The sequence below is a fragment of the Leptinotarsa decemlineata genome, unplaced genomic scaffold (genome assembly GCF_025532065.1).
Source record: "Leptinotarsa decemlineata unplaced genomic scaffold, Ldec_3_MD MMD2_tig00078422_RagTag_RagTag, whole genome shotgun sequence".
NCBI classification, from domain to species: domain Eukaryota; kingdom Metazoa; phylum Arthropoda; class Insecta; order Coleoptera; family Chrysomelidae; genus Leptinotarsa; species Leptinotarsa decemlineata.
In genome coordinates, this window is record NW_027412747.1 from 5,529,075 (window position 1) to 5,552,618 (window position 23,544).

Sequence of the window (23,544 nt, forward strand, 5' to 3'; positions counted from 1 at the left end):
GATAATCCAATCACTTAACAAAGTTGTTTAGTAGATACATTACCATATTTACATTATTTAACAGGTTATGATCATGAACAATATGAAAATGGCAATGATAATAATAATAAGTTGCTATAACAACTGAACAACAGTAACTACAAACTTGGCATTCAACTCATTTCAGAAATGTACGAATCATTTATAAAAACGACCTCAACGTACTCCATCATATCTTTAATAGATGAAAAAATATCAGTTTGTTTCTGGGCAAATCAAGAGGGCGCTATCGTGTAATATCAATAAATTGAAAATTATAAAAACAATAGTTTTAACCGGAATATTTTAACAATAGTTTTTACATGAATTTTAATTACTTCCGGAAAAAATTAAATGATAGTTTCCTTAAAAATTTTCAACCCATAAGCAGTTAAATCCATCATAAAAAATGATTTTGTTATTCTGTTAGAAAATGTCAAGTATGACTCTTGAAGGATGAATAATCATTCAAACAATAGAAAAATAAAAAAACAATTATAAAAAATTAAATAATGTTTTTGAAATCATAATTTCCAGATACTATACTCGATGTTTACAAAAGATTTGTTAACAAATCACATGCAAAATTTATCCAACGTTTATTACTGGACTCGTTTCGGTATTAATATATTTGTTGAAAGAATATTTTTCAACATCATTTTTTTATTCTTGTAATAATTTTCAATTTTGAAGAATAATCAAAGGAAGAATATTTTTTACTTTTACATGAAGATTTCAATGTTTCGATGAGAATTTTCGACCGGACCAGCCTAAATCTCTGTTTTTCTTTTATATTTTTTTTGCGTCATCCTAATGAATTTTTTCCTTGCATGAACTAGTTATCTCTCTGAAATCACAGTAATGTCATCAAGAATGCAGAACCCAAAATCTAAAAAAAATCGCTCAACATAAACGGGAGTGATTCTGATAGATCTTATGGTCTTCGTTTGGGCCAGTCTATTATTCAAAATTTTATGTTGCCATTTGTAAAAACAGAAGGAAAAAAACTTCGAAAACCTTTCGAAAAATCAAAATGAATACTTTTCTCCAACAGGACTGTATTCTTTGAAGTTTTCAAATTTTTAAATTGATTTTCATTACTATACAAAATATCTTCGGCGTTTGATTCTATTGAGATTATATCTATTGAACACGTATTTCAACTTGTGAGCTACACTATTGCCCTTTGAAATTATATTCCTGTACACTTTGATAAAATTTAAATTATCAATAATTATTGTCTATGTACATTTTTATAGATAATTTTTGACGTTCTTATTTTTTTCGATTATGGAATGTGAAATACGTCTCGCACAGGGTTTGGCATATTAAAGCTAAAAAGTTCATTTCAATTTATAAGTACCTAAGTAGAAATTAGTGAAATCAGAGAGTATGGATATTTGTGTCACATAAGGTAGGAATAGTCAAAAGTAGTTTCATCATTTATTGAGACTTGATCTTGAATTAAAGTTCCTAATTGACTCTAAATTAAGTTAGTTGTGCAAAAGAACACAAATGTTTCGATTCAATCCTCGATCATATGAGGAGGTATAACTAGATTGAAGGAGAAAATTACAATCAATTACTTTTTGTTTCAAATTTTCAGATTCTAAATCGTTCAACTTTTCGAAATTCCTCTTCTTAGCCTCACCACCATAAATCACTTTCAACATTTAGATTCATATTTGATGTTAGTTTTCATATTAAAAACTACTGAAATACACCTATCAGAATCCATAATATAATAAAATTATTCTCAAGTACCTACAATACTTTGAATATCAAATATACAAAAACGAACATATGAAATACATCGAAATAAAACAGTCTTCTAATACAAAAATTAGGTCCAGGTACTTCATCTGAGACATGAATTCCATACATTTGATTGGGAGAGTTAATCTTCTATATCTTCTTGTTTTTCCTCATCAGTTTCACCTTTAAGCTGCAAAGAATGCAAACGTCTCTGGTGAGCCTTCAAGCTTCTCAAGTGAATATATGCCTTATCACACACGGTGCAAGCATACGGCTTTTCCTTTTCGATAACGTTCTTTTCGTCTTCTACATCTTCTTGTTCTTCCTCATCCGTGTCTTCTTTGAGCTGTACAAAATGCAAACGTCTCTGGTGAGCCTTCAAGCTTCTCAAGTGAATATATGCCTTATCACACATGGTACAAGCAAACGGCTTTTCCTTTTCGATAACGTTCTTTCCGTCTTCATGAGCTCGCTTCATGTGGCCCGTCAAGTTTTCCTTCAGAGAAAATTTCTTGGAGCACAGCTCGCAAGATAATTTGTCCCTGTGGACGCCTTGGTGTCTCGTCAACTGACGTTGGCGAAAAAACTTTTTCGGGCAGTATGGACAAGCAATTTCTTTTACTTCCGAATGAATTTGCTCATGCTCAACAAGATGGTCATGGCGAAGGAATATTTTTAAGCATACTTTGCATTCGAACTTAATTTTTTTCGCTGGGGTCTGATGGGTTAATAAGTGCCTCTTCAGATTGAATTTCATACGGAAAGTCTTTGTGCAAATGTCACAAGTGAATGTATTGTTGTTACGTTTGTTGGTGCGGGCTTCAGACATTTTGGTAGTAGATACTTGGCAATTCTGAAAAATGAATGGATTCAATTGATAATACATACTTTACTAACCAAATTTGAAGGTGGGAGGGGGTTTCTTGGAAAATTTACGAAAAAAAGTCGAAATTAATAAGTTACTTTCTCATTTCTATATCTACAAAATGATTCACAAAATAAATTTCATCTGAACTATTTTTTTAATATTATCATATTTTCATATTATTAGCATAAAATAATGATATTCATCACACGAAACTCATTAGAATATCAAAGATGAAGGCGATTTCCAATGGTATTTTGTTGCGAACTAACGTAAGTAGAAGCCAGCGCCGGTGTCAGGGCAAGGCAACCAGGACAAACAACATGGGCGCATCGATCTAGAGGCACCAAAACTAGTAACTTAGTTTGAAATCTGTTTTAATGTTTTGATTTAATTTTAATTGTTGAATTTTCAACTTTTTGCTCATTTTCATTTTATTTTTATTTCATTTCACGTTATTTTTAGCTATTCATTTTGATTTTATTTGTTTTTTCAGATTTCGAATCATGTTAGAATCATTGGACAATGGAAGTCCGAACTAGTAAAATTCAGTAACTGGAAATTTGGCATTCAACTCGTTTAAAAAATGTATCGATCATTAACTAACCAGGACAACTAAAACGGGCGCAACGATCGAGAGGCACAAAAACTACTGAAAACAACCCTATTAAAGGTGACACAATTGAAAGGCACCTAAAATATTATATATGTATCAGGCTTTTTCAACTCAACTACATCTAGGATGTAGTTTTGTTTCAATTTATTGTCAAAAAGACATTGTAGCTTCTACTTCTTTCAATTTTTCATTTCTCATTTCCATGAATTTTTAACGAGCGCTATTTTTTCGAACTTCTTTTCTCTCGTTTCAATATATATATATATATATATATATATATATATCAATATATATATATATATATATATATATATATATATATATATATATATATATATATATATATATATATATATATATATATATATATATATATATATATATATATATATATACAGTGTCACAACATAAATCAAATGGGTTTTTTTTTGTTCATCTCTTCAAGCAACTTTTGGTATCTCCATTAGGTTGTGCTTTGAAAATGATGCCAAATGACATGCATATGACCGATCAAGTTATTTTTCTTCCCTGTCCAATTTGACATTTTTTCCAAAAAATGTTCAGAAAAGCAGTTATTGCTCGAAATTTCGATAATCGGTAAAGAAAAAAGATGATTGTTTTTTCATTTTTTACCCATATACCAATTTTTAGCTCTCTAGTACAAATTTAGTTTTTTTACAGTTTTTCGAAAATTTGACATTTGCCGATTTCTCAAATTCAGCCAAACCTCAACAAAGTTAGTGCTTTATGCCTAACTTATCTTTCCAACGCATTTTTATTACCAATTCCAATTCTAAATACAACTTATTTCGCAAAAATTTAAAACACCAGAAAAAATTATGCCAAAAATGATGCAAAGTTGATACAGTTTTTAAAAACAGATAAATATTTCACTTTATTTCTACTTTTTGCGAAATAGCTTGATTCATAAGCATAATTAAAAAGCAATATCAATGAAAAGTCAATAATTTATTATTTACTGCACTTTTCAAACAGTTAAACTTTGATTTACTAATTACGAAAAATTACAACGAAATTAAACTGAGGGTACTGTGGAAACAATTGAACTGAACTGAATAAGCAAAATATTTTATTGAATAACTCAAAATAGTGTTTATCAGTTTTAGATTTAAAATAGTTTATTCGTTGTCTAGTGTGTTGTTAAAATTGCTGAATCTTCAAGAGAAAATTGAAATCGTTTTAATATGCGGCGAGAATACCGGTCACCGACAAGTAGATGATATTTTCAATGCCAGACATTCTGCAAGAAATATTCATCAGTCAACAGTTAGTAGGATAATAGCTAAGTTTAAATCTACTGGCTCGGTTGAGAATAATTTTAGAAAAGCACATCAGCCTTCTAGACATACTGAAGAAGTGGAATTTGAAATATGTTTGGATGTCGTAGAACATAAAAAAACAAGTATTCAAGATATTGCAGATAGAACAGATGTTAACCGAGAGAGTGTACGACGTATTTTACACAAAAATAAATTTACGCCTTATAATCCGAAATTCATCAATACATTGAAAGAAAGGGACTTCGATATGCGCTTGTATTTTTCTTTTTGGTTTCAAGGGGAAAAAGAAGAAACTTATCATTTTCCTTATCAAATTTTATGGACAGATGAAGCGACCTTTTATTCAAATGGCGTTGTGAGCTCGCAAAACTGTAGGTGGTGGGCAAAAGAAAACCCACATTCCGTAATCGAATGTCGAGATCAATATTCGTTTAAGACCAATCAAAGACCGATCAAATTATAGGACCAAACTTTTTCAGACATAATTTATATTCTGCGGACTACCTACACTTTGTGAATACCGAACTATCTGAAGTTTTGGATAATATGCCACTTCAAGTAAGAAATGTTGTGTGGTATCAGTGTGAGGGTGCACCTATTCATATATTTAGGGGCAAAGTAATCAGTCACAATATGGAACACTTTTGCCGCCTAGATCTCCTGATATAACCACACTAGATTTCTTCTTGTGGGGTTACTCAAAACAAAAGGTGTATATGCAAAGACCTTTTCGAGATATAAACCATTTAGAGGCAGTTATTGGAGATGGTGTTGTAAGCACAAAACCCCGTAGTATAAAGAATGCAGTTGAAGATGTTTTAAAAAAGACAATTGATTGCATTGAACGTGGTGGAAAGCACACCGAAATGTGACTTTTCATTTTGTATTTCTATTGGTATTTATATGGTTTAGGCATATGTTTCGATATGAATTAGTGTTCTTAATTTAAATTATAACTTTATTTTAACAGATGTTTGTTAGAATTTTTTACGGTTTAGTTTTCTAGGCAACAAAATCTAAATTGATTTCTGAAGTAATTTTGTTAATTCATACCTCATAAAAGATATTTAGTAAATGTGAAATTACTTTCGTATAATTCCTTCCCTTAGTTTAATTTCGTTGTAATTTTTCGTAATTAGTAAATCAAAGTTTAACTGTTTGAAAAGTGAAGTAAAGAATAAATCATTGACTTTTCATTGATATTGTTTTTTAATTATGCTTATGTATCAAGCAATTTCGCAAAAAGTAGAAATAAAGTGAAATATTTATCTGTTTTTAAAAACTGTATCAACTTGGCATAATTTTTTCTGTTGTTTTAAATTTTTGCGAAATAAGTTGTATAATTTATACGTACCTACCTATTTTACTTTAAAAAAGGAAAATTATCTTTATAAATCAACAATTAAGGCAAAATATAAATTATAGATAGAATACCACCTCCACAAGCCACATGAACAACAGTTGTTTTGTTATTTATTTATATAGAGGAAGACAGGTTAGGTGCACAAAAGTTATATGTCACAGAATGTCTCGGAACTTGGAACATAACTGAACAGAACAGCACGCCTCTGAAATATGTCATCTTTGTCTCATACTGGTAACAGATTCATTGTCCTTTATTAGCTATAACCGATGTTTCCAAATGGCCAAATGGCCGAAATTGCCAATGTTGGAAATAGAAAAGAATCCCTTTAAACGTTGAATGCATTATTTCATTTCTCTTTTTTAAGTATGTAAATAATTTTTTATGTTGGAAATATGTGGCATAAAAACAAAGTCATGTATCCAATATATGTTCAATCTTTCACTTTTTTTCACCAGGTGTCACCTTTTTTTTGGGGTGACATCCACCCGGTCTCTCAACTTTAAGAACAATGTACAAACAAACAAAAAATCGCTAGCACAAAAATTTCTTTTTCGGGAATTTCTCCGCTAGCACTAGCTCAGCTCTATGTATAATTCGGGGATTTCCGCAAAAGAGCATGATGCTGTCGTGCAGGATTCCCCGTTCCATAATCCCGATCTTTGACGTCTCAGTTGCAACATTTCTCATTCGCTTAGTGAAGTGTGTTGTGTTTGGTTGGCGTGAATTGTTAAACGTGTATTATTCTATAGTGATAGAAAAAGGAAAATATATATTTTAGAAACTTTAAATGCTGTTTTGTGAAGATTAAAAATATTTATTGATTCATATCGAATATTTTACAGGTAAGATAATTTCATAATTAAATTAATTTCCTAGTACTTCTATGGACGAAACCTATAGGACTATGTAAAAATGGCTAATTTCATATCTGTCATTTTTGCGTGAGTGCGTATGGATTGGCACCATAAATGAATTTACTAATCTTGTTATTCGAATAATTTTACTAATTAGTCTAATTAATTATTTTCTAATTTTTTCAATAAAGTTTTTAGTAAATTCGTTTCATATTGCTTAACTAGTTAATGAGAAAATACTCTCACATTATAGACCATAACAACTAGCTTTTTGTTTTAATGTATGAAACAAACATCAAGTGAAAAATGTCCCGGGGAGTGCATACATCCAAAAGAAATAGTGGATTTCAGCAAAGGAAAGCCAAACAGGCTAGATTGGATGTAGCTTAGAGTATGTCTGGATCGATTTATGTTACAAAAACTGATGACAGCCCAAGCTCATCAAAAGAAACTGATTTTCACTTTGATGCAAATGCAAGAGATGATTTAGATAATATCAGCTCATCTTCAGGAAGCAAAATTGACAGTACAGAATTAATTAACACAAACGAAGAAGATGCTGAAAATAATAGTAGCAGTACTATTATTGCTACCAATGAACCATTTCCTCAATTGAATAATGTGTCAGAATGGAGTAATCCTGTTTCTTACAATGTTCGCATTGAAATAATAAAAAAAAGAAGTGAATACTTCCAAAACAATGAAGGACCATTTGCCACTGTTTCTCGTCACGGAACCAAATTAAAAGGTGACGCTCGTCATCTCTCAAAATATTGGTTTTATGAAATTATGCCTAGTGGTGAAAAAATCCTACGATCAAGGATGGTTTATTCCCTCACCTCTAATAACCTGTTCTGTTTCTGTTGTCGTTTATTTGCTATGGCCAATAATACCAATGCGGGAACATTTACGACTGGATATCAAAAGTGGTGGAAATTAAATCCGAGAGTAGCTGACCACGAATGTTCAAATGAACATCTAGAAAATCTTGAGAAATTGAAAACTTTAGAAATGAGACTAAAATTGAATAAAACAATAGGTGATGCAGCTTTGCAATTGATGAATACAGAAAAACAAGTGCAAGCATCTTTTGACTAGATTATGGGTTTTATCTTCCTCTTGAAGATGATCACTTGGTGATCGAAACACGTGTCGAGGTGTAAAAATAACGATTTGGTGTTGGGAAAAAACTCCAGTAATATTCATTACTACACCAAAGGTTCCAAACAGTACATCACAAGTAGATTACTGGATATAACTTTATTTCTGGCTAAACAAAACTTGGCGTTTCGTGGACATGATGAAGAACAAGACTCTAAAAATGAAAGCAATTTTTTGAAATTAGTAAAACTATTGTCAAAGTATGATGTAGTGTTGAAAGAATACATGATGGAATTGGAGAAAAATAAAACTTCAAAAGTATCATATTTGTCACCAGATATACAGAATGAATTCATTAATGTTCTATCAAACCATGTGAAAACTAAGCTTGTCAACGAAATTAAATCAGCGAAATATTTTGGTATTATGTTTAATAGCACACCTGACATTTTACATATTGACCAAATGTTTGAAGTGATACATTATGTGAAAATTGAAAATAGGAAAGTGGAAGTCAAAGAAGCATTCATTGGATTTTTCCTTTGCAAGGAAAAAAAGCTGTTGATATAAGCGATGAAATTCTTGACAAGCTTCAGACAGACGATTTAGATATCATGTATCGTTCCCAAGGCTATGAAAATGCTGCTGTTATGAGCGGTGTGCACGGAGGAGTACAGTTCATTATTAAAACAATAAAGCAATTTTTATTGGTTGTATTGATTACTCGATTAATTTGTGTGGTCAACATTCATTTGCCCAAAATGTATCATGCGTTACATTTTTTAGAAGGGTAGAGACGATTTTTACTTTTTTTTTTCGCCTCCACTAGCCGTTGGGAAGTGCTTATGAAACAGCAAATTATCTGTTAAAAGACTCTCAACAACGCGTTGGAGTGCTCATTACCGTGCAGTAAAAGCACTTCGTTTCTATATCGAAGAAAAACCGGATCCCATTATGTAAGAGGCAATAGACATTGCAACGAAAAAATCAGAGGACTACGATATTCCAACAGAAAAACGACTTCGGCATAAAAAACGGATGGTTGGCGAGATGGCCAGAGTTGCAGGACTCGCACTGAAAGAGGAACTTCAGAAACATATGTTAGAATGTCTTGACCGATTCAGAGTTGAACTCCAAACAAGATCAAAGTCTCTTCAAGATGTAGCTTCATTTTACGAGATCGTACAAACTAATGCTTTGCTTTTGGCGACTACTGAAGAACTGAAATTAGATACATCTAAATTTACTGATTTTTATGATGAGGTCTCAGAAACCGAATTACTTTTGGAGATACCAAGACTGCGAAGACACTTAAAAGCCGCTGATGTTACGGTTGCTGATTGGGCGTCTCTAGATTCATTGTAGAATGGGATTTTACAGAATCTCTTCTAAATCTTATGATTGCACTGAAATTGTTCATGACGGTTTGCGTGTCCGTAGCTTCATGTGAGATGAGTTTCAGTAAATTAAAATTAATAAAAAATTATTTGCAGGCAACAATGACCCAATCGCGGCTTAGCAATCTTGGTATATTAGCCATCGAACACGAGGCAATACAAAATATAAATTTTGATGAAGTTATTGCTGAGTTTGCAGCTGTCAAAGCTAGAAAGAAGAAATTTTAATTGTATAATAATTCCTTTTTCTGTCTTACTTATTATTGTGTTTTGTTATTTTTTCAATATTATAATATTGAATAATATGATAATAATAAATGATCCATGACCTTCATCATATAAAATGTATTGCTTTTTACTTTCGATGGGGTGACACCACCAACTTCCGCACCGGGTGCCACCCAAGATAGCTACGCCACTGGTAATATTGTTCTCCCTGACGATAAATGGACTCTGCTAGTCAACAAAAATACATTGCAATATAGAGGAGCAAGCCTATCAGCTTGCTCACACAAATCTCGAAATCTAAACATATGCAATTTCCAGAAATTGTCCTTAACGCCAAAAGGTACCGCCATTGGCTCATTGGCATAACTGGATCGATTTTCAAATCTGACGGGAAATTTAGACTGTTTAGACAGGCTAAATGAAGACGAACATCAATTAGAGAATTCATTAAAAAACCAAATATCCCTTACTACATCGTTTATTCAAAAATTTAATGCAACTTAGAGATGAAACGGATATTTGATAACTATCCGGTATCAGACTTATCCGGCCGAATGCCGAATGAAAAAAAAATTTTTTTAGGTAATTAATTGCTTTACTCTGTTAGTATCACTTGAGAAATACAATCAGTAATCACATAATAATTCTACAACTTGGAAAATGAATTAGTACTCATACTGCACTAAGAGAAAATTATGGTGAATGAATATCAATTTATCTGCCTTATGAGGTACTAAGCGGTTTCGCTTGTATTCGTAAATAAGGCCAGCTTCAGAAAAAAGGCTTTCGCTATACACACTGCTGCTAGGAGCTGAAAGATATATATCCAATCGTTCGTGCGCGTCTAGGCAATCGTTCAGAAGCCATCTCTCCTTTCAACGAGAGGAAATTCTGAAACCCCGAAACTTTGGTGTTATGTGGTTCAAAATAATATCACAGAAGATCACCAAATTCATATGCTGCGTTTATCGACCACCTAGCGATACACAATATAGGGCACTACTCTCTCCACTTGCAAACACCATTGACTTTCTGCAAATCAATCATCCCAGTGCCGAAATTTCCATATTCGGTGACTTCAATGTCCACATTATTGAATAGCTCAAATTTTTGAATATCAACGACGGACAAGGTCGCGAAGCTGAGGCTTTTCAATAAGCAGCGGACTTACTCAGATTATAAATAAGCCAACCAGGAGTCCTGACCGTGATGGTCATGATCTATACCTAACAAGCAATCCAGAAATTTACAGTCACCTTAAGGTCTCCATTGTGACCACAAACTCATTTCAGTGAATTATCAATAAATGTTGGGCAACAATCTAGGCCGTGCAAAGTTTGGCATTACAGATCAGCTGAATGAGAGGATATTCAAGACCATTCCGAAATTTCCCTGGCTAGATGTTTGTTTCAGCTCTAAAGATCCATCACCTTGTGCTTCTGAAGTCACGGAAGGTATTCTATCATTCAAGGATGCATATATTCCGTTTTCAATGAGACGACCTTCTAACGGCAAACCTTGGTTCAACGAAAATTGCGAGCAAGCTGAGGCCTTCAAAAATCTCACCTACCGGCAGTGGCGCAAAAATCCCAGTGCCGAAAACCGAACTAGGTTTGTTAATGCTCGCAACAGCTGCAAACTTAGGATAAATGAAAGCAAAGAACTTCACAATCAGATAATTAGGGATACATTGCTTGCTTTATCAGAAATTCGCAACGGACTGTGGCTGCTCATCGTGTTAAGGTTCAACCCAGTACAACTCGAACTTCACTGTTTAAAAACTCTTTCATCCGGAGAACTGCGTTTATGTGGAATACATTTCCTGAGAACATTTTTGTAAATGGATTTAATCTCCAGCGATTCAAATCCAATGTGAATCGCTACGTTCGCACAGGACCGCTCTGAGAGCACCTGAAGGATTTTTCTGTGGTGCTTGTGTTTTGTCCTTAAAAAAATATATGGCGGCCAAATATCCGGCTACAAGATTGGTCGAATATCCGGTTTTCGGTTTAACTGCTATCCATTTAATTTCTAATGAGGACATTAATGTTAGAGAACAGTCAATAATGGACATAAATGATTAGGATAGATCAATATTACAGGAGTTTTTTCCCCAACACCAAATCGTTATTTTCAACACCTCGACACGTGTTTCGATCACAAAATGATCATCTTCAAGAGGAAGATTAATCTTCCTGTTGAAGAGGAACTCCAGTAATATTCATTACTACACCAAAGGTTCCAAACAGTGCATCATAAGTATGAATCAAGTGAAAACAAAACTCATGGGAAGCTTTCTTTCTATACAGATTCAATCACATTGAACATTATTCATTCATTAATCATCTGATCATTTGTGGGTAAAACTTTAATGCACAGAACTCAATTGTGTTACTAAATATTCGCTCACCCGATTAACCAAAATTCAATCTGTGAAGCCCAAATTTTCAGAAGCCCCAAAAGCATTCCAAACAACTGTCAGAGATCTCTAATTTTCAGTCAAAATCAAAAAGTGCATTATATAGAAACGAACTTATGACTTGTAATACTTTCTGAACCTTCATAAGTGACAATTACCAGTCCTGGAAAAATGTTAAAACTGAGTTAATAAACTAAAACTCTAATGACTCTTGAAATTGAGTGTAACACCTTTATTGGAATAACGAAGATTCAAGCAGATTCCAGATTCTCAAAATTATCAAATATATCATATGAATCTTACCCAGTTTTGATACTATACGAGTATTATAACAAAATCCCGGATAAATCCAGCCTTTCAAAGCTGAACAAAAACTTGACACTTATTCCTAAACGGTAGATGATTTAATCAACGAACCATATATAACCAAACACATTTCTTTGATATATCTTTTACTGGATATCTTGAAGATATGTGAAAAAAGATGTCTTGAAGATATCCTCAACAAACATTTGAAAACATTCAGATTTGTATAAGATATGAAAAGAAAAATCTGTTACTATATGGAAACATGTTTACATGAATATCTGTGTCCTGCACCAGAGATAATGCTTATTGCCCTTTTCTGCATCAGAAATACTTTATTAGAATGAGCACTATTATCCCAGAAAGTTGTGAGATATAATAACTGAGAATGAAACAAAATGCATAATGTGATGTTGAAGCATTCAAACTGAGAATGTTTCAGTTTTCTAAGCATGAATAGGTATTTGGAAATTTTTAATCAAATTTGGTCTATATACTTTTCTTCCAGACGAATACCCAACAACTTAGTGCTATCTCTCGGTGATACATTGGTTCCTTTGGAAAAAACAATTATTTTTTTACTAGTTGTTGCCCGCGGCTTCGTCCGCGTATAATTGGGTTTGTCACATTAAATTTCGTGACAGACCATTTTAAACAAATAGTTACAATATTTTTTTATTAACCCAAAACATCAGGTTTTCAACTTCAAACCTGACTAAATTCAATGCAATCTATGAACCCCTATTTTTCCCCTTGGGGGTGGAAATTTCTGATTCCCTTTCTTGATGCTTATTTACGCTATACAAAGAACCTACCTGTATATTTCAAGATTCTTGGTTCAGTAGTTTTTGCTATAAGTTAATATAACGGTGGGCAACAGCTAGTTATTTATATTTATACTTTAAAAATTCGCAAAACTAACACAACCGTCAACGACGTCTGCGGTCACGCGTTCGGGTCGCGCTCTTGGCGATGGGCTTCATTGCTTAGACCGCCCCTCTATCCCCGCGCATCCGGTGAAACCAAGCGATATCACGTGATGTACCATGCTTCCTTTGATTGGCAGTGAAAAATTATTTTACTGTAACATGTGTATTCATGTGCAGTACTGATTGTGTTGTTCGATACCACGTGGTGGTGTGTTGGATAGTTTTCAAGAACGTTTTTTTATATTATATGGTATAATGGCAAGTATGTATCTACATAGTTATTTTCTCTATAGTTGATAATTGTCAGTAATAATTATCACAAGAGTTTTTAGGTGTTTATTGTCTTTTTCTCGTAAACAATTTGTTGGTTTTGTGGCGAAACCACTAGGAAATACGGACTTTTTTTTCAGGTCAGAAAAATCTTTTCTCTATCGAAGAATTAGAACGACTGAATGCTGATGATCTTTTCATAATGATTGAAGAAGTACCGTCAGATGTCGAATCTGAATTAGGGGACGTAAGTGAAAATGAAGAAGAGGTTCCAGTTTTATCTAACAATTCTGATAACTTATTTGATATAATGAATTTGCCAATGGATATAGACAATTCTCATAATGAAAATGTTTGGGACAGTGAGGATGATATACCGCTTTCCATTGTAAGACAAAATGAATTAGCGAAGAGTACAATTTGGACTGCAAATGTTGAAAATTGCCCAGAAATTATCAAAGATTTCACTAGAGAAGTAGGTCCGAATGTCGAGAAAAATTTGGAATCTCCATTGGACATATTTTTAGCAGTTTTTCCTTCAAATTTAATTGAGCATATTGTATTCCACACTAATTTATATGCCCTTCAAAAATATGGAAACACATCAGCCTTTATTCCTACAAATTATAAAGAAATGCAGAAATTTTTTGCGATAAACTTATTGATGGGAATAAAGAAGCTTCCTAGTTACCGTGACTTCTGGTCTTCTAGTATAGTTCTGAGAGATAATTTCATTAGTTCGGTGTTGCCAAGAGATCGTTTTGATTGGTTACTACCGCACTTGCACTTGAACGACAATTCTGTATGCCCCCCCCCATGCCCCCTTCCGGGTTGGGTGTCCTGAAGTAGAAGCTTCCCCCCCAGCTATTTAGCGAGGAGAACCTACTACCCCACCCCATCCACCCCCGCTCTCCGAGCGGTCCTCAACTTACTGATGGGCACTTCAGCAAGATTGACATCTGACCTCTTTTGGTCGAAAGTCAGCCTTTAGGTAACTCCTTACTTCGTAAGTTATACAAACTGAGACCAATGATAGATAAACTTTCTGAAACATTTCAATCCACTTATAAACCATCAATGAATCAGTCCATAGATGAATCTATGATTCGCTTCAAGGGTCGCAGCAGCCTAAAACAATATATGCCTCAGAAACCCATCAAACGTGGTTATAAAGTATGGGTTCGTGCTGATGAGTCTGGATTTGCTTGTCAGTTCCAAATCTATACAGGAAAAGGAGGTAATTCAGCTGAAAAAGATTTAGGCGTTCGAGTCATATACGATTTGACACGAACATTGGTGGAAAAAGGCCATCGAATATTTTTCGACAACTATTTCAATTATGTGCCTCTTCAGAAAAAAATTACAGAGTGAATTCATATATGCTAATGGTACAGTTAGACTAGGAAGAAGAGATTTACCCACTGATATCCGCGAGGCAAACATATGAAACGGGGAGATTCTGAATGGCGAGTTACTAAAGATGGTTTATCTTATCTCAAATGGATGGATCGCAAAAATGTTCGTTTTCTAAGTAACTATTTAGATCCTAGTCAAAATGCTGGAACAAATCGAAAGCAGAAAGATGGTTCCACGCACCGCATTGATTGTCCTTCTATGGAAGTTGAGTACAATAAACATATGGGTTATGTAGACAAGTTGGATATATTGAAATCAATTTATGAATTGGACCGAAAATCCAAGAAATGGTAGCACTGTATTTTTTGATATAATAATAACTATTCTCAGTACAAGACATACTAACCTATCCTAACAAATGGCAGAATTCAGCATCTATACACACACAAAGCATTTGTTTATAACAATTTTCCGAAGAATATCAGATAAAAATTTCAAAAAATCATTTTCATATAGCTTCTAGCCATAAAAAACCGATCTCAAGTTTTTCATTGAATTCTCAAGTTTACTAACATAGGTCAGTTCAATATTTTTTTTTTAATGACTCACTGAATTAGACTCACGCTAGGCTATTATAGCCTGTTTTGTGATGTCTAAATCAGCATGTCATTCGTACAATTGTATGTCTTATGTAATTGTATTCAGATGGCATATGCAGTTCACTTACCTTATTTATGATTATACATATATATACATATCATTTTAAATTTCCAAAATTAGCATTCGAAAGAGACTGGACAATTTGAACATTTCGATTGGGGTATAACCTAACCTCAAACTTGGTGTGGTATTATTGTAAGTTTCCGGTAGTGTATGTGAAGAGCCTAGATACACAATATATAGGAACAATTAAATGTAAGTATTTATTACATTATAAAATTGCAAATTTTTCTGGATGATTATATACATACTTTTTTGCTTCTTTTTTGAATCGTTTGAAGGATGTAATATCTTTTATATTTTTTGGTAAGATGTTAAATATTTTTGGACCATGAAAGAAGAAAGAATTTTGGGTGACTGTTTTGTTGAAGAATTCAATTTTTACGTCCTGGTTCATTTTTGAACGAGTTTCTCTTGAATGTGTCTGCGCAAAATCTGCTCGTTTATAGAACATTCTTATTAGGCAGTGATAAGCGTATAGCGAATGAATATTTAACATGTTGGTTTCTCGATATAACTCTCTTGTTGAAAATAGTTTATTTTTTTTAAAGATGATTTTTAATAGAATGTTTTGGGCAGTTTGTAACGGGCTAATAGCATTTTTGAATGTCTGCGCAAAATCTGCTCGTTTATAGAACATTCTTATTAGGCAGTGATAAGCGTATAGCGAATGAATATTTAACATGTTGGTTTCTCGATATAACTCTCTTGTTGAAAATAGTTTATTTTTTTTAAAGATGATTTTTATTAGAATGTTTTGGGCAGTTTGTAACGGGCTGATAGCATTTTTGAATGTTGCACCCCAAGCAGGAATACAATATTTTATTATAGATTCGACGAGAGAGTTATAGAGTATTATAAGATTTTTTTTTGATAGTATGTCACGTAGTTCATGAAATGTGTGCATTAATACTCTGAGCCTTTTTGTAACAAAGTTGATATGTTCTGTCCATTTTAGGTGCTGATCTAGTATAACTCCGAGGTATTTTATAGATGTAGTATGTTCTATGGTCTGACAGTTACAACTACCTTGATTATCACAGAGCGGTATATGCATTTTCATTTCGTAGTTTTTGGGTTGATCACGACGTGTAGGGGAGAAGGTTAGATACTTTGTCTTATTTACATTCAGTGATAGTTTAGAATTATTCAACCACATGTATATTTTTTGTAAATTTGTTTCTACTGTCTCCCTTATTTCATTCCAAGATGTTCCCGTGAAAATTAGAGCAGTATCATCGGCATAGCATATTATATCACCTTCGAAATTGTTAATTTTTGTTATACTGTTAATGTAAATGAGAAAAAGTATTGGCCCCAAAACTGTCCCCTGTGGTATACCAGTTTGTACAATCAGTTCGTCACTTATTTTATTTCCAATTTTCACTCGTTGGATTCGATTTGATAGGTAGTTCTTCATCAAAGCCAAAGCATTGCTTCGAATACCATAGTTATTCAATTTTTTTAATAATAGTTCGTGATCAACTGTATCGAAGGCCTTGGCCAGGTCCAGGAAAACGGCCAAGCATTTGGTTGGCCTGTCCATGGCCTTCACAGTGGTTTCGAGAAAATCCATTATGGCATTCTCAGTGTTTGAATTTTTCACGAATCCAAATTGGCTGTCAGTTATTATTTGATGTTTATACAGAAAATTTAATAGTCTTTTCTTGACACATTGTTCAAAAATTTTGGCTAGTGTATTTATGACAGATATAGGTCTATAATTGTTAATTTGGGATTTATTTCCTGCTTTGAAAATTGGTGTCACATTGCTGATTTTCCATTGCCAAGGTATGTCGCTCGTTGAGAATGTTTGATTGATGATATGGACAAGGGGGACTAAAATGTAGGTATGAATTGATTTCAAAGTCTTCGAATTTATTTTATCGGGTCCTGGTGCGGAGTTATTTTTTAGATTTGCAATTATCATAACAATTTCGTTGTTAGTTGTAGGTTCCAAAAATATTGATTGATTAATTTTCATATCGCATAAAAAGTTTTCGGGTAAGTTTGTCTCTGGTATTTTTTGGCTCATGTTTTTACCTATACCGACAAAGAATTTATTGAATTCGTTCGATTTTGTTGCATTATTACTAATGGTTATGTTGTTTTCTAGTATGATGTCATTGTTTTCAATATTTTTTTTTTATCTTCACCTCGTATATTATTTATTATATTCCAGATTTTTTTAAAGTTGGTACCTGCATCATTTATTTGAGATTTGTAATAATCGTTTTTTGTTTTCTTTAACAGAGTGTTCAATTTATTTCTGTATCTTCTATATTCCGATTCTAAAACTGTTGAAAATTCTTTCAGTAATTTTTTTTTCAAATTATCGCGATACTTTATGGAGTTCACCAGGCCTGTAGTAATCCAGGGTTTGATTTTGATAACTGATATATTTTTTCTCATTATTTGTTCAGATGTAGATGTTCTTATGTGATCTTCAAGTTTACTTATGAATATGTCGTAGCTTTTTTGAGGGTCCGTTTCTGACAAGACACTTTCCCATGTTTCTTTTGAAAGTAAAGTGTTCAGTTTTTTATGGTTTATTGTTTTATTTATTTTATTATGATCGTCTTTATGTCTTTTAGTTTCTGTGAAAGTGAAGCATACAAATGGAGTGAAATGGTCTGTCATATCTGTACAAAATATTATCGGTGAAATAGAAATATTTTCTTCAAAACAACTTTCTCGTCTTATGAAAATATGATCAATAGCGGAATTCGTATCTTCAGTTACTCTAGTTGGTTTGTTTATATAAGAAATAAAATCGTTCAAACTTAAAATGTTTAAGTAGTTTTTCGTATCATTATTGTGAATATTTAATAAATTTATGTTTATGTCACCTAAATATATTTCAATATTTTGTTTGTTTAAGGTGGAAAGGTAGTTTTCCAAGTCGTCAGTATATTGTGAGTTGTTTGTTGCTGGTGGTCTGTAATATGTTGTCAATCCCATTTTGATTGGCTTTGAAAGATGGTTTATGGTGAAAGTAGCTCTTAGGAAACGACTGTCATTTATTTGCACTACTGTTACATCTGCCGATATGTGGTTTTTGATATATATCATGACCCCATCGCATTTATTTATATTTGATTCGTTATAATATTGAGTATAGTTTGGAATTGTGAAGTTACTTACCGATTCAATTGTTCTTGTTTCTGATAAGACAATTATATCCAGTGATTCTTTAGCCATTTGTATATATACAAGTAGCTCATCCATATGCTTTCGTAGATCCCGTATATTAAAATGTATCACTCCCGAAGTGTGAGTTTCATTATCCAATCTCTTTTCGAAGTAATTTTGGAAATTTTCACATATTTCAGTCTCTATGGTTTGGTTATCCAATTCCTTGATTGGATAACCAGAGCATCACTCTATAATACAAATTGGAGAGGCAAGTGAGGCCCCCTAATGAAATATATGTTCAAAACTGAAGAAATTATATACATGAAAACATAAAGATAAAATTCTAATTACGGCGTATCTATTAGATAAAAAAGGAATATATACTATTTGCTTAATATTAAACATTTTGGACTACGAAGTTTATTCTATTTTTTCTAAGTCCATTTTACATCTAATCATTGTGACCCTATCGTTGACGTTCAGATATATTTTTCCGGAATCAGTCCATACTTGCTTCATTCCGAATTTGGAGACTGCTTCGTTGAGAAGTTCAACCCTTGTTTTGGTTAGGTCTTCGCGTATTATTATTCCTGAGCCCTTCAGAAGTTTCTTTTTCGAATAAATTTGTTGCTTTATCTCATCATTAATCACTTTGAGATAGATTCCTCTGTGTTTGCTGTCATTTTTTCTTCCAACTCTATAGCAAATAATTATTTCATTCGTGGTGATGTTCATGTTCATTTCAGAGTTTATCATTTCTATGATTTCATCTCTAGTATTTTCTTTATTTTTCTCACTCATGTTGAATATTCTCAAACAATTAGAGCGACTTGCTTGATCCAATCTATCAACCACCTCCTTCATTTTTGTATTTTCAATTTTTTCCTGTTTTAATAATTTTTCCAATGTTTTGGCTTTATTTTCGTGTTGCTGGTTTGTCTCTTTCAATTCTTCTCTCAGCTCCGCCACTGAACTTTCCAACAAAACCATTTTGCTCTCAAGTGTTTTTATAACGGCAGCGGCTACGTTGTTTGTGATAGTTTTTACGAATGTATCCGATTTCAAGCACTTACTTACAGCTTGAGAAACTGCGTTTTCAATTTCTTCTCGAACTTCACGTGTTATTACCATTATGGAAACTATAGTTACTTATGTAATTTGTGTTGTCTATCCTACTGTCAAATTTTGGAAATTCCAGCGGCTATTTTAACTTAGATATTTAATAATCTTTAGGGAGCTCACTTTGGCACGACTCATACTACGTATGCCATAGGCGTAGTTTATCATTCAAATTTGGAATCAATTTGGGAATTTTTCGATTGTGTACGAGGTGGTATTAATTTTTCAACTAAAAATGGAAGATCAGAATGTTCATCATGCAACTCTTGTAGATAATGAATGTCCACTTCAAACACATACCCATACGGACTATCAGAACTCACATTCATCACATCAAGGTTAAGAATTTCATTAGGTGTCAACCATGTAAATTCACTTGTTGGTAGAGGTTGTGACATGCTATGACCGTATAGATTCGTTGCATCTAAATATGTAATGAATGTGGAAGGTTCATTGGGATTATAATTTGGTAAAAAATTATTATTTGCTATATGTTTCCTCTCACTACACTGACTAATTCCACCTCGTATACCTTTTTGAAAAAAGTGAATCATATCAATGTCAGTTAGTAATTCCAATTCAATATTCGCATACTTCAACATAGCATCCCAAGATAATCCAGGTGCAGTGTAATAATGTGCTGGATCTAAATTATAAACCTCCAAACTTGTAGTGCGAAAGTTTTCAAAAACATCACATAATAGCAATACATCCGACTTCAAATACAAATCAGAGTATTCACCCAAATTCTGACACTCGAATAAATTCCACACATTTCTAGCCCTATCATAATCATTTTCTGATATGTGTTCACAAATGAGTTTGTCATAAAACTGATTTTTTGATGGATAATTCAATTTGTCAATGTCATCAACGAAGCTATATGGAAATACACCTATCTGCCTCTCAATTTGTGGGAAATGTTTATGCATCTCCAAACATTGATCAGAGGTCAAGTTAGCACCCAACTTCTCCAACGAATTAGTCATAAATTTATAACTATCAATAAATCTCATTTTGAGATATTTCTTCTCAACCTTACCATCTTTATCGATATAGGTGTGTGTGAAGAGATGCTTAGTGAAAGATATGTATTTCTCTTTCGTTTGTGAGATGACATCAACTTTCTCTTTATTCCTATACAATTCTTTTATGAATAAATGGCAATCATAGCCGCTCAAATTGTGGAAAATAATAGGTACAAAGTTAGGGATTTTGAAATTCAAATAACATTTGGAATGAGCGGCATGTGATCTTTTCTTTCCTGTAACATGACAATGATCTCTAACTTCGACTTCACCATCAATAAATGGTTTATTACATATACCACAAGTTCCGGCTGCAGCAAATTGTTCCTCTTCTTCGAGGGTTTGTGTATCCATTGGTATAGGGTATCTAAGATGAGTTTCATGTATCTTTTTCAAATCATCTTCAATGCTACTCACAAATTTCTGAGCTGCATCTACACCCCTATATGTAACAAATTTTGACAAATCATCATTATATGAACATTTTATCAGATAAGCAAATGAATATGGAGCATGTTTGAATGTTTTAATCGTGTATGAACTTTCTGGATTTGGCTCATTCACGTGAATCGGTTCAAGTACTGATTAAAAATCAGCATATACTACAAATGGTACCCTCATTTGTCTCTCAAAATTTTCAAACATTAATTTATTTTCCGCAACCATCCGACCATATTTATTGATCTTGAAATTGGTGGTTGGTGTTGTTATACTAACGAGATGACAATCATTCATCTCATGACGTGAAAGCAATCACTCGCTGGAAAAATATATCAAACATCCATCACAAAAATATTTTTTGTGATCATGAGCTGATAGTTGACTAGAAACTAATCTTGAAAGATCTTTGATCCAACAATAGTGACTATTGCCGGAGTCATCAGTTATAAGTAACAAATTGACATGTCTCCGGAGTCTTCTCTGTGAGTATCGCAATGGACCTATCACATCATACTTCACATTACCCTTATCAAATTTACTCTCTAAACCGTAAACATTAATTGAAATATCATTCCTATCTTCATATCTTTCAATACTCTTATTATTAACTTTAACCGGAAAATCCATACCTGTGACATCTAAAACATTGGAAAAATGTGGATATGACGTAACTTCGGACACTCTACCATTTGCAGGATATAATGCTGATGTTATAGCCCAAGCAAAACAGTGTTGATCTTCGTTACGAACATTCACGACAGCTTTCCTCCATTCAATGCATTCAGGCAGCTTCACATATGAACGTCCTCCCAGTGGACTGTATTTATTAATATTGACTTCGAGAAATAGTATTTTTTCACAAGTCCAACCTAAATTACAAAAAAATAAATATTACTACTCGCTCTCGTTGGAATTTACAAAAAAATTAATACCTGAGTCACGTTCCTGGAATTCAGTCGTTTGAGCCACAATTACATCACGGAATCCATCAAAAACAGCATTCAAATCTGAAGATTGGTCCACTACTTTATTTTGGGAATTAAATGACTTCGTGTCCCTCGAATCTTGAGTCTGAAGAATATAAGTCCCAAAAACTTCCATATTCACCTTGATGCTTTTATGGATCCTGGTGGCCGATTCCAGTAATTCAATGACCTTCTGCCTAATCTCATTGAAAAATGACATGTAGTCAGTGGATACAATCGAACTCTCAACCCTGTACGTAGCAATGCGGCAATTGAATGCATTCGTTATAATTTGAACACCTTCAGACAATTGAACACATGCATTATTTTTATGACTCATGGTTCTTCGGTGAGAGTTCACTTGCGTCATAGGAATTGTCACATTACAGCAATTGCAAGTTTACATTGGTGTTGCATTGTCCACTCTCATCCGTTTCACAGCAGGTCCTCCTTGGCAACTCTGGAGCTGATGCCAACGAAGATTATCACTACGAGTGAAAGATTTACCACAGTCACAGGAATACATTTTATATAATAGTTCTCACTAACTCACTTGTTGTAAACTGACATAACCAACACTCGTCCGCTTCTTAAATACACTCTGATACGACCCGTCAAGACGTCATAGCCAACCCCACTTCTCAACTACATGCGCCAAGATTACCTCCCAACTGAATGCGATAACGAAGAGGCAGTGGTCGTTGCGCTCTCGTAGAGGGTAGACGTTAGGCAGACGGTCCTCGGCTGCCGTGGTGTCACCATCGATAGCGGGGCTAGAGCGATGCGTTACGTCACAATCTTCATCGCTTCGGGAGAGGTGAGGGCAGACCGATGAATACGCATTACTCAGCCACACGTCGTGGAGTGAACATCTTGCTCTCTTACCGTTGGACGGATGATGCTGTGACGTCACACCACTACTAACTTGGTGGGCTCACACCGATGGAACATTCATTACTTGAAGGATCTTCGAAGTATGCAGACGTATGTTTGTACATAGACAAGCACATGATGAAACCCTGTACCGTGCATTCTCACCCACACACACACACACACACCAATCAAATGTAATAACGTCACTATGTCACACACACACACACACACACCCAAAAATCTCACATGAAAAAAAAAATATTCTGAACGATCCCTGCATCAGACCCTTCAAGGTCACATCGCCTTGATGTTACTAAACAACAACAAAAAAAAGCAATTAATACGTCATAGTGGTGGGGGGAGGCCCAGAAACGGCTGTAATCTGCTACTTCTTTTCAATGTTAGCGTTTATGTTTCAATTTTTACAAATCGTATTTGTCTAAAAATAGAGTAATGCACATGTCACTATTCATTATAATTTT

General features: G+C 33.6%; 1 protein-coding gene across 1 annotated transcript; it reads right to left on the reverse strand.

Annotated features, from left to right (window-relative positions):
- Window positions 1–1,417: 1,417 nt before the first annotated feature.
- Window positions 1,418–23,244, reverse strand: LOC111514881 (uncharacterized). Its single transcript, XM_074186247.1, has 3 exons — window positions 22,157–23,244; window positions 21,854–22,093; window positions 1,418–2,626 (listed from the first exon to the last, which is right to left on the reverse strand). Exons 2-3 carry the CDS (start codon window positions 21,860–21,862, stop codon window positions 1,916–1,918), a joined length of 720 nt encoding a protein of 239 aa, XP_074042348.1. The 5' UTR covers window positions 21,863–22,093; window positions 22,157–23,244; the 3' UTR covers window positions 1,418–1,915.
- Between the last annotated feature and the right edge of the window lie 300 nt (window positions 23,245–23,544).